This window comes from Ascaphus truei, chromosome 6 (assembly GCF_040206685.1).
Source record: "Ascaphus truei isolate aAscTru1 chromosome 6, aAscTru1.hap1, whole genome shotgun sequence".
Classification (NCBI taxonomy): domain Eukaryota; kingdom Metazoa; phylum Chordata; class Amphibia; order Anura; family Ascaphidae; genus Ascaphus; species Ascaphus truei.
The window spans coordinates 100,534,086-100,545,819 of record NC_134488.1 but is presented as its reverse complement, the minus strand read 5'-3'; the positions used below and the strand labels follow the sequence as shown (position 1 = coordinate 100,545,819).

At 52.0% G+C, this 11,734-nt stretch overlaps 1 protein-coding gene across 3 annotated transcripts in view; it reads left to right on the top strand.

Moving 5' to 3' along the window:
* ODAD1 (outer dynein arm docking complex subunit 1) overlaps positions 1 to 11,734 on the top strand; it is an 84,721-nt gene that overhangs the window by 27,986 nt on the left and 45,001 nt on the right. For 2 of the 3 annotated variants that reach the window (XM_075605360.1, XM_075605358.1), the window contains exon 2: positions 11,152 to 11,226. In XM_075605360.1, coding sequence (XP_075461475.1) covers positions 11,160 to 11,226 — 67 coding nt within the window. In that variant the 5' untranslated portion in view covers positions 11,152 to 11,159. Of the gene's footprint in view, positions 1 to 9,932; positions 10,325 to 11,151; positions 11,227 to 11,734 lie in introns of all 3 variants that reach the window. The other variant, XM_075605359.1, reaches the window with a different exon arrangement.

Here is an 11,734-nt window from a genome sequence, read left to right as displayed (position 1 = left end):
TGGTGCACCTGTTGGCAACAGGACTCCTGAGTCTCCCGCATGATGGTGTGTGGGGAGGACCCGTCCAGACAGGCAGCTGAGGTAGTGGTCTGAGTCTCACCTAGTTCCAGTGCAGCGCCTCCACCTCATCAGGGTCCCTGCGTCCGCATGGGGATGATCCTGTTGAGGAACTCCTTCGTGGTGCTCCTCTCTGTACATTCACTCCACACATGTACACGAGAGAGTTTGTGATTGAGAACATCTTTATTGTCTGAGTGGGCTAGCTGCCCCTCGCAGTAGATATCTAGCCACTCATGTCCAGTCAGTGCCTCCCTTTAAAAGGTGTATCTCTCCTTAGATAGGGATTCCCTCTCCCCGCAGGGATCACTGCCCTGTGCCAGGTCCCTGGACACAGTCTCCTCTTCAGTTACTATAACATAACTAGAACTTAAACTCCTCCTCCTCTTAGCTGAACTTGTACTAGAACCAGAACTCCTGCCAGAACTAACTTTTAGACACAGTGCTGTGCCTTATGTACACTCTGGAAGCTGACACACCTCTGACATCACTAACCATGGAGTCAGAGCATGTGACTACTCCCATCCATACACAGGGCACCCCACCAGGGTGTGAGGGCAAACCTCCATAATTACTGCTGGCATGCCCACAACTTACCAGGCCTTACTGTCAGCAGGAGAGATGACTGTAGCCATTTTACATGACCGCTATATATATATAGATGTAGCCAGGTCCCCCCTGGAGCACTCACCCCCCTTCCTGCTGTCCCGCGAGCCGCGCGTTGCTGGATTGCTAGGGACGCGAGCGGCATCGGAATCCCTGGTAGCTAGGGACGCGAGCGGGCCGGTTGCCGGGGACGCGATCGGGCCGTCGCTAAGGCCGCGATCGCGTTGCCACCGGCCCGGCGGCTAGCGGAGCAGGGCGCCGCCATGACAGTTAGCTCGCGCATGCGCAGGAGGCCAGCTAGCGCGGGAGGCCCCAGAGAGCTCGCGCATGCGCGAGAATAGACGGCCAGCCCCCAGGGTGCATAGGGGCAGAGACACCTGACGCCAGGGAGCCAATAAGGCTGAGGGATTTGCCCGGGAAAAGAAGAGATACTTTTCGCGGGGTTTTGCAGTGACAGTCAGTCAGGATCCGGACCAGCTAGGGGTAAGAGGTGGATGCAGGGGTCAGTGACCCTCTGCATTAGGCCAGCAGCCCCCAGGCCCCCAGTTAGGTCCTGAGCCACTTAATAGCTTGTGGAGTATAGGGACAGGCCCTAGATAGGGACACTGACCCATTTATTGGTAGCTTAGTCAGGGACGCAGTGCTACAGCCGTGCGGCCCTGCGAGGTGGGTTCTGGGCTCAGACCACCATCAAAGACCCTGGGACTAAGGTGATATTATCCGCGCTGGAATTCACCCAACGCGGTGTGGAGGACAACGTCGGATCGGGCGGATCTCCGGTGATATCGCGGTACCCGTGGCTGGAGCCCGGGCAGGTAACCTGCAACTCACGTGCACCAACCAGGCCTATCACCAGACATAGTGGCTGCGCAGTCACACATACACATGCACAGTGGTATTTGACTTTGGGGTGCGAGACATTTGGGTGGGGGTTACTGGACACAGGGTGGGAGCACTCTATGGGAGGTTAGCGTCCGCCGTGACGCCTGAGGTGGTAGCGTCCGCCGTGACGCCTAGTGTGATTAGCGTCCGCCGTGACGCCTGAGGTGGTAGCGTCCGCCGTGACGCCTAGTGTGATTAGCGTCCGCCGTGACGCCAGAGGTGGTAGCGTCCGCCGTGACGCCCAGAGTGGTTGGCGTCCGCCGTGGCGCATGACGGTTGTGTTAATGTGTATAGATATAGTTGGTTATGCAGTAAAGCCAGTCCTGTTTTACATTCGTTCGCTTTGTGTGGTTGTTTCCTGTGAGGGCCTCCTCCCACTCCGTTGGGATCCCTCCCAGGTGGAGGCGTTGCACCTAGAGATGTATAAGATGTATGTACCCCAGGTTCCCCGTGGCGGAAGCTCAGCCCTCCTGTGAGCCAACAGGTAATGCACCACACCTGCGTAACCTTGCATGTTCCTACACCTCCACAGTATTATCTGCGAGTGGGTGGGGGAAGACCCGTTACATTTGGAGGCGCTGCTGAGATCAAGTCCTGGGGTGCCCTGTTCCGTTTTTTTTCTAAATTGCCCGATTCATTTTTATCATGTCCGTGCCGTCACCGCAGGATGTCCATGCCTGGGCCTTAGCGCACCAAGTATCCCCAAGACGCGCGGTTGCAGTGACCGGGGTAGCAATTGATACAGACTTATCTACAGTGCGCACGCAAGTAAGAAGTTGCCCGGGGTTGGCCACCGCCAGGGTGATAGACTATAAACTGGATGTTGCTGGCCGAGGGATCACCTGTCTCCTGTACACCATGAGTGACATATGCTTAGAAACGGCCCCCCATGTATTAAACCTACCCGAGCCCTCCGCAGAGGACTGCCGCATGATCTACGCTGACTCTCAATCTCCTGAAGAAGCGTCCACTAGTACTGGATTACACCCGAGCCAACGAGTGACCAGTACGCCTCACCGGGTTGACCCCCCTAGGGTCTCTTTCACCCCAAGCGGATTAGGAGGTATCGCCAGCTGGGCAGGGAGCCCGCTCATCCCACCCAACCCTGATCAACGGCCTGGCAGGACCCCAACCATGTCTAGCGTAGGAACTGGGAGCAGTAGTCAGGCCCTTAGTGGGAACCTTGACGTGAACACGATAGCCTCCCAACTAGTAGAAGCTGTAACTATTTCGACGCAAGCACAGAACTACCGGAAACTCAAGGCCTTCTCTGGGATTCTGCCGACGCCCACGGGAGAAGAGGGGATCGAGGCATGGAGGGACCATACGCTTCAAATCATAGAGGAGTGGTCGTGTTCCGAAGCCAGCAAGAGACAAAGACTGGTCGAGTGCCTTCGAGGCCCCGCCGCTCGGTTAGTGCGGGCGCACCGGAGCGTAGAAGGAGAAGTTACTGCCCAGGAACTAGTAGAAATGCTAATTAAATCCTTTGCCAGAAAAGACGACGAAGATGAGCTACTGGCTCAATTCAAAGCCCTCCGACAACGTGAAGGACAAGATTTATCCGCCTTTGTTTGTGACCTACAGCTGGCCCTGGGCACCCTCCTGGACAAGCATATCATTTCCGCGGCCGAAGCGGACCGATACCGGTTCAAACAGCTACTCAAGGGGTCGTTGCCTGACCACAACATAGCTATAATGATGCGGGTCGCCCCGGTCGCGGCAGTATCCCCTAAATACGGGGAACTAATGGATTACATAAGAGACCATGAAGTGCAGCGCCATTTCCATGAATCAAAGAAACCCAAACCTACCCCCAAGAATGACCCTGTGGTCCCATCGGCCCCAAAGAGTAAGAAACCTGCCACACCTGAGTGGGAAGCGACCCCCAAGTCGTCTGTTCGGGAAAGTCCTAGTACTGAGCGGTCCTCATCCATGTATAAGGGTCGCCCGGACCGGCGTGAGGTATCTTGCTACAACTGCGGGAAGAAGGGCCACATCTCGTACTATTGTCCGGAGAAGGAGGACCCACCGGAAGAAAAACCTCCCGACAGAAGAAGCACAGCCCGATCGATGGTGTGCCGCGCCCAGACCGCCGAGCCTGATGTGAACACCCCCCAGGGAACCACGGATTCCCCTGCTGACGCTGGCCCCAGTGAGGACGCCTCACCCGGTGAAGCTTGCAGTCAAGTGGGCCCCGCGGCCATCGTACCCGTGGTAATAGAAGGGATATACGCCTCGGCTCTATTGGACACCGGGTCACAAGTGACCATAATATATCGCAAGTTCTATGACCAGCACCTTCAACACTGCCCTCTGAGGCCGGCTGAACATATGAAGGTTAGGGGATTGAGTAATGAAGACTACCCCATCGATGGGATTGCAAGGGTCCAGCTAGACATACTCCAACTGAACACCGGCAAGAAGCACCCTATGCAGGTAGCGGCCATGGTATGCCCGGAGCCCCACGACCATTGCAAATACCCCATCATCTTGGGAACCAATGCGGACATAGTGCAAGCTATAATCCGAGCTTACTTGAAAGAGACCAACGAGCTGCCGCTTGCCGATTCGCTCCTAGACCCCGTCTTACGAGAGGAATGCCATCGGGTATATGCCTTGGAGCGTCATGGGGACCTCTACAATCGTCAACGAGGACTGACAACCATATTACCAGGGGGAGTGCAAAAGATGGCCGTCTGGTGTTGTTATCCTGACCGAGACCAGAACGACCAACTGTTCTCGCTGGAGAGTGAGCCTGAAGAAGAAGAGGTTCAGCGAGGGTATAGAGTACTACCCGAAGTGAGGGAATGGACGGCTAAGATCCCTATTCAAACCCACGTGTATGTGCAGAATCTCTCCCCCTTTCCGATGGAGTTTGATGTTGACCAGAAGTTGGGATGCATATACCCGGTCAGCCCGGTGGGAGCCACGCCTCAGGTGAAGGCGGCGGCCGCGCACGAGCGGATAGTCGATCTGGACTTCAATTTCGGCGAGTCGACGCTGTCCACAGAGTGGAAAGAGCGGTTGACCACCCAGTTGCTGCAACGACGACATGTGTTCTCCACGAGCGAGATGGATGTGGGGTGCAGCCGCATTGCCCAACATACCATTCGGATGAGTGATGCCACTCCGTTCCGAGAACGTTCTCGCCGCCTTGCCCCTCGGGATGTGGACGATGTGAGGAACGCCATCCAAGACATGGAAACAGCTGGGATTGTGACGGAATCACGAGGACCTTACGCGTCGCCCATCGTGGTGGTGCGGAAAAAGAACGGGTCCGTACGACTGTGTATCGACTATCGAACACTGAACAATCGCACGATCCCGGATCAATACAACCTCCCGCGCATTGAAGAGATCCTGAATGCGCTGAATGGGAGTCACTGGTTTAGCGTGCTTGACCTCTGATCCGGGTACTATCAGGTGCCCATGACGGCGGAAGACCAGGAGAAGACAGCATTCATCTGCCCCCTGGGATTCTATCAATTCACCCGTATGCCCCAAGGTATATGTGGGGCGCCTGCCACGTTCCAAAGGTTGATGGAAAAGACTATCGGGGACATGATTCCCCGGGAGTGTCTGGTGTACCTGGACGATATCATCGTCTTCGGAAGGACTCTGGAAGAGCACGAAGAGCGATTGTTTAAAGTGATCGACCGCCTGGGGAACGAAGGGTTGAAATTATCCCTAGACAAATGCCGATTTTGCCATACCTCAGTGACCTACGTGGGGCACATCGTGTCCGCCAAAGGGGTCGCCACCGACCCTGCCAAGGTAGAGGCTGTGGTGAAATGGCCTCGCCCAGAGAACGTCACAGAGTTGCGATCCTTCCTAGGGTTCTGCGGGTACTACCGCCGCTTCGTGGAAGGGTACTCGAGCAAGGCTAAACCTTTGAACAATCTGTTGAAGATATACCCTTCCGAGACCGGGAAGAATGCTGTATCAGCCCGCCAACCGTTCGGTGACAAATGGACCTCTGAGTGTGAGCGGGCCTTCCTGAAGCTGAAGAAGTGTCTGACCGAAGCGCCTGTACTTGCTTATGCGGATCCCGAACAGCCATACGTCCTGCATGTGGATGCCAGTCTAAATGGACTAGGCGCCGTCCTGCACCAGAAGCACCCGGAGGGCCTACGGCCGGTAGCTTACATCAGCCGCAGCTTGACACCCAGTGAGCAGAGATACCCCGTCCACAAGTTGGAGTTTCTGGCTCTCAAGTGGGCGATCACCGAGAAGCTCCACGATTACTTGTACGGTGTCACCTTCGAGGTAAGGACGGACAACAATCCCCTCACGTACATCAATACGTCGGCCAAATTAGATGCAGCCGGCCACAGATGGCAGGCCGCCCTCAGTAACTACCGTTTCTCCTTGAAGTATAAGCCGGGGCCATTGAATATTGGGGCGGACGCCCTCTCCCAAAGGCCAGGACTAATCGCCACCCCCGATGATGAAGAATGGGAAGAACTTCCCGGACCCGGAGTGCGGGCTATGTGTAAAACTGCAGCCATAGTTAATGACCAAGTGGCCTTCTCTGAGTTACGAGTGGCCGACTCTTTGGGATGCCAGTTGCAGGCTGTCCCCGCCGCCTACTGCGACCCAAAGGGGATGCACATCACGCACGACAATGTGTTCCGGTGGAAAGATCTGGTAGACTACCAAATTCGAGATCTGGTCGCTAGTATCATCCGACACGCCGTTGAAAAAAAGAACCCAGCCCTTCTGAAACGTGCGCCCAATGACTTGGTGGCCTTGCTCATGCGAGAATGGGACAAATTTGAAATAGACAATTGCTTGCTCTATCGGGTGGTGCAATACCATAACCACCCGGATAGGAGACAACTAGTCCTACCTAAGAACTTACAATACCTGGTGTTGAAGTCTCTACACGATGAACACGGGCATCTCGGTGTAGAGAAGACTTTTGGGCTAGTCCGAGACCGGTTCTTCTGGCCCAAGATGCGGGAAGCGGTGGAACAACACTGCCGCCGTTGTTCCCGATGCGTTCAACGCAAGACGTTGCCTACCAGAGCAGCTCCCATGGCCCATCTTAAGAGTTCTGGTCCAATGGACTTGGTGTGTATGGACTTTTTATGTATCGAACCTGATAGCCGAGGCATCGGTAACGTGCTGGTCATCACGGACCATTACACCCGATATGCCCAGGCCTTCCCCACAAAAGACCAGAAGGCTATCACGGTCGCGAAAGTACTATGGGAAAAGTTCTTCGTTCACTATGGTCTTCCCAACCGCCTTCATTCCGACCAAGGGCGGGACTTTAAGAGCACATTGATCAGAGAACTGCTCAAAATGCTGAACATTGCAAAATCAAGAACGACCCGTATCATCCCGAAGGTGATGCGCTGCCAGAACGATTCAATCGAACCTTACTGGACATGCTCGGAACTCTACAGAGTGTGCAAAAATCTGAATGGAGTCGACATGTGGAGGGCCTAGCGCATGCGTATAATTGCACCAGACACGAGTCAACGGGATTCTCCCCTTACTTCCTCATGTTTGGGCGTGAGGCCAGACTGCCAGTGGATGTGCGTCTCAGAGTCTCGACAGATGGGATACATAATGCCACTCATTTCAAATACGTACAAAGACTGAAAGACAGTTTACAGCAGGCCTATCAACAAGCAGAAAAGTCCACAGCTAAGCTGAACGCAGGAAACAAACGACGATATGATCATAAGGTCAAATATCGGGAACTTCGTCCTGGGGATGCTGTGTTGCTTCGCAACCTCGGAGTCCCGGGAAAACACAAATTGGCCGACCGATGGAGAGACGGAGTGTATGAAATTGAATCCCAGATGCCTGGCCTCCCGGTCTATCGCATCAAAGACACTGATGGCCGGGTAAAGGTATGGCACCGTAATCATCTTCTTCCCATCCCACAAGTGGAAGATGAAGAGACAGAGATACTGGCCACGCCGCTCAACGGTGAGTCCGATCTATCAGAGGTGGGTCAAGAGACTGTAAATAACGAGACCCACTCTGAAACTCCTGAAGACCCTATGGAGGGACCCTCTCAAAGGGACTATTCCACAGAAGGGGCATCTCCCGGAGGAGCTACGGGTAAAGGGCCCCGTAGGCCAACACCTACTAAGGTGGCACCAACAGGCCAGCCTTTGGATCCACAGAGCCCGAGCTTTGTGTCTAACAGAGACTGTACAGAGACAATTCTCCCCTCAGGGGAAGAGGCTGAGCCTCAGGACTGTGTGTACTACTCCCCCGAGGGAGTCGCAGAGGAACAACTCCTTGGGGGCCAAAGAGTCAGGTACCCTCCAAATCGGGTAACCTATGATCAAGTTGGGGCACCCCATTATGAGGCTCAGCAGTGGGCTCGCAGCAGAGTACAGTTAGTTATTGTGATGTTCAGTGAAATGTACAATCTGATGTAGAGCTGATATAGTGAAATCACGGTTGGTTGTTGAAATTTTCATTATATAAGTATGTTACGCCCTTTTCATTATATAATTTTTGTATATAGTTGTATTGCATGGTGTCCCAAGCGAGGACGTTGGGGATTTTACCAGGGGGAGGATGTAGCCAGGTCCCCCCTGGAGCACTCACCCCCCTTCCTGCTGTCCCGCGAGCCGCGCGTTGCTGGGTTGCTAGGGACGCGAGCGGCATCGGAATCCCTGGTAGCTAGGGACGCGAGCGGGCCGGTTGCCGGAGATGCGATCGGGCCGTCGCTAAGGCCGCGATCGCGTTGCCACCGGCCCGGCGGCTAGCGGAGCAGGGCGCCGCCATGACAGTTAGCTCGCGCATGCGCAGGAGGCCAGCTAGCGCGGGAGGCCCCAGAGAGCTCGCGCATGCGTGAGAATAGACGGCCAGCCCCCAGGGTGCATAGGGGCAGAGACACCTGACGCCAGGGAGCCAATAAGGCTGAGGGATTTGCCCGGGAAAAGAAGAGATACTTTTCGCGGGGTTTTGCAGTGACAGTCAGTCAGGATCCGGACCAGCTAGGGGTAAGAGGTGGATGCAGGGGTCAGTGACCCTCTGCATTAGGCCAGCAGCCCCCAGGCCCCCAGTTAGGTCCTGAGCCACTTAATAGCTTGTGGAGTATAGGGACAGGCCCTAGATAGGGACACTGACCCATTTATTGGTAGCTTAGTCAGGGACGCAGTGCTACAGCCGTGCGGCCCTGCGAGGTGGGTTCTGGGCTCAGACCACCATCAAAGACCCTGGGACTAAGGTGATATTATCCGCGCTGGAATTCACCCAACGCGGTGTGGAGGACAACGTCGGATCGGGCGGATCTCCGGTGATATCGCGGTACCCGTGGCTGGAGCCCGGGCAGGTAACCTGCAACTCACGTGCACCAACCAGGCCTATCACCAGACATAGTGGCTGCGCAGTCACACATACACATGCACAGTGGTATTTGACTTTGGGGTGCGAGACATTTGGGTGGGGGTTACTGGACACAGGGTGGGAGCACTCTATGGGAGGTTAGCGTCCGCCGTGACGCCTGAGGTGGTAGCGTCCGCCGTGACGCCTAGTGTGATTAGCGTCCGCCGTGACGCCTGAGGTGGTAGCGTCCGCCGTGACGCCTAGTGTGATTAGCGTCCGCCGTGACGCCAGAGGTGGTAGCGTCCGCCGTGACGCCCAGAGTGGTTGGCGTCCGCCGTGGCGCATGACGGTTGTGTTAATGTGTATAGATATAGTTGGTTATGCAGTAAAGCCAGTCCTGTTTTACATTCGTTCGCTTTGTGTGGTTGTTTCCTGTGAGGGCCTCCTCCCACTCCGTTGGGATCCCTCCCAGGTGGAGGCGTTGCACCTAGAGATGTATAAGATGTATGTACCCCAGGTTCCCCGTGGCGGAAGCTCAGCCCTCCTGTGAGCCAACAGGTAATGCACCACACCTGCGTAACCTTGCATGTTCCTACACCTCCACAGTATTATCTGCGAGTGGGTGGGGGAAGACCCGTTACATATATATAATATATATATATATATATATATATATATATATATATATATATATATATATATATATATATAAAGCAGAAAATAGCCGTGTTAGTCCAGTTGCGATAGTGCAGAATAAATGAGTTCTTCAGTATTCGGTGATACCTTTTTTATTGGACTAACAATTTATGTCATAGGACAAGCTTTCGAGAGTTATCCTCTCTTCTTCAGGTCAAGCAATACTATATTGCTTGACCTGAAGAAGAGAGGATAACTCTCGAAAGCTTGTCCTATGACATAAATTGTTAGTCCAATAAAAAAGGTATCACCGAATACTGAAGAACTCATTTATTCTGCACTATATATATATATATATATATATATACACTGTATTTCCTCAATTGTAAGACGCACCATCAATTTGGCACTTACAATCGAGGAAATTTACTTTCTCACTTACCATGTTTCAGGAGCGGTCCCATGTCAGCGGAGAATGAAACAGGCGGCGGTGGCAGGAGAGGTCCCACGTCTGTAGACGAATGAAGATGGACAGCGGTCAGGAATGCGGCAGCAGCGACTGCAGGAGAAGATCATCATAGCAGGAAAGCTGAGCAGGAGGAAAGCCGCGTAGGGGAACGGCTGGGGAGGAGCGCACTGTAACCGGAAGTCAAACACCGGTCAAGTGTTACAGTGTGGTCCTCCCCAGCTGATCTTCTCCTGCCGCCGCACGCCCGCCGTCTTTATCTTTCATCTGCAGATGTGGGAGCTCTCCTGCCTCCGACCTCCGCCCGCTGTCCATCTTCAATCCTCTGCAGACAAGGGACCTCTCCTGCCGCTGACAGGGGACCGCTCCTGAAACATGGTAAGTGAGAAAGGGGGGTTAGTAGACATTTTTTTTTAATACATTGATTCTAAGACGCACCCCGAATTCAGACATGTGAAAATCGGAAAAAGGTGCATTTTAGAATTGAGGAAATACGGTGTGTGTATATATATATATATATAATATATATATATATATATATATATATATATATATATATATAATAAATATATATATATATATATATATATATATATATATATATATATATATATATATATCTTGGACTACAGCTTTGTGCAATATATATATATATATTGCACAAAGCTGCTGTCCAAGCTGCCGTTTTATTTTTTTTACATTCTATTTTTTTCCCCCATTAATATGTACATCAAAACAATCCCCACAATGACAAGTAATTAGCTAAGTTGCAGATTGATCGACGAAGATTCGGCTCGGGGGTTCACTAAATGGCTGTAGAGGAGTATTCTGCAGTCAGTGGAATGCATTTGCATATTAATATGACAAAGTTCTGTGGGGAAGATCATGTGTCCAGGCAGGCACTAGATACAATTGGTGTTCTGCTAGTGAGAGGGCAGGGCTCAAAAAGGGGTGTGCCAGAGCCTGTTTCAGAAGAGGAAGGGGATGTGACTTTGTAACTGGTTGCTATAGAAACAAAAATGCTTGTTACATCATAATACATGAAAATTTTCATTTAAGGTTGTTTAAAAAAATGCTACAAGTATTTTTTTTTTCAGAACTGATTGATTAAAACACACATGTAGGATATTGCTTGGACTGCAACTTCAAGCTGGTTCTGTGATTTCACATTACATTCTTTTATTTTTTATGTTTCGTCTCATTAGAACCCAAGATGCCACACAGAAGATCTGCAAACAGCGGCCGAACTGACAGCAGTGATGTGGACCAGGAAGGAATGGGTACTTGCTCTATCAAATAATAAAAAAAGACTGTAGTTGAACAATTATTTAGCAGCAGAACTGTCACTTATTGGTACTGTTCTTTGGCCTCCTGCCATACTTTTAAGCACAGGTCTTATGAGCCAATCTATTGGATCAGTTCATTATCCAATTACTTTAATGTTGTTTTACCTATACAGAACTCAATCATTTTAGAATAAAGCAGTTGTTTTTTTGGGGGGTCTCTCAACCTATATGTGCTACACAAAATAGTGACAATGGGTACCCCATATATTTTTGTCCATCTAATTTTATTGTAATTGAAAAAACAAATCCCTGAAACCAGTTTCGGGTCTAACCAACAGGGATATTGGTTCTGCTTGGAAACACCAATTTGTTGTGCTATAGAGAGGTTTATGTGACCTTGATTGGTGAGCAAAAGGCGATAAAACTATAGTAGTATCCCATCAATAGACATCTAGGGCCATATTTACTAAGCTGTTCTTAGCCATACGATACCTTACAGCCC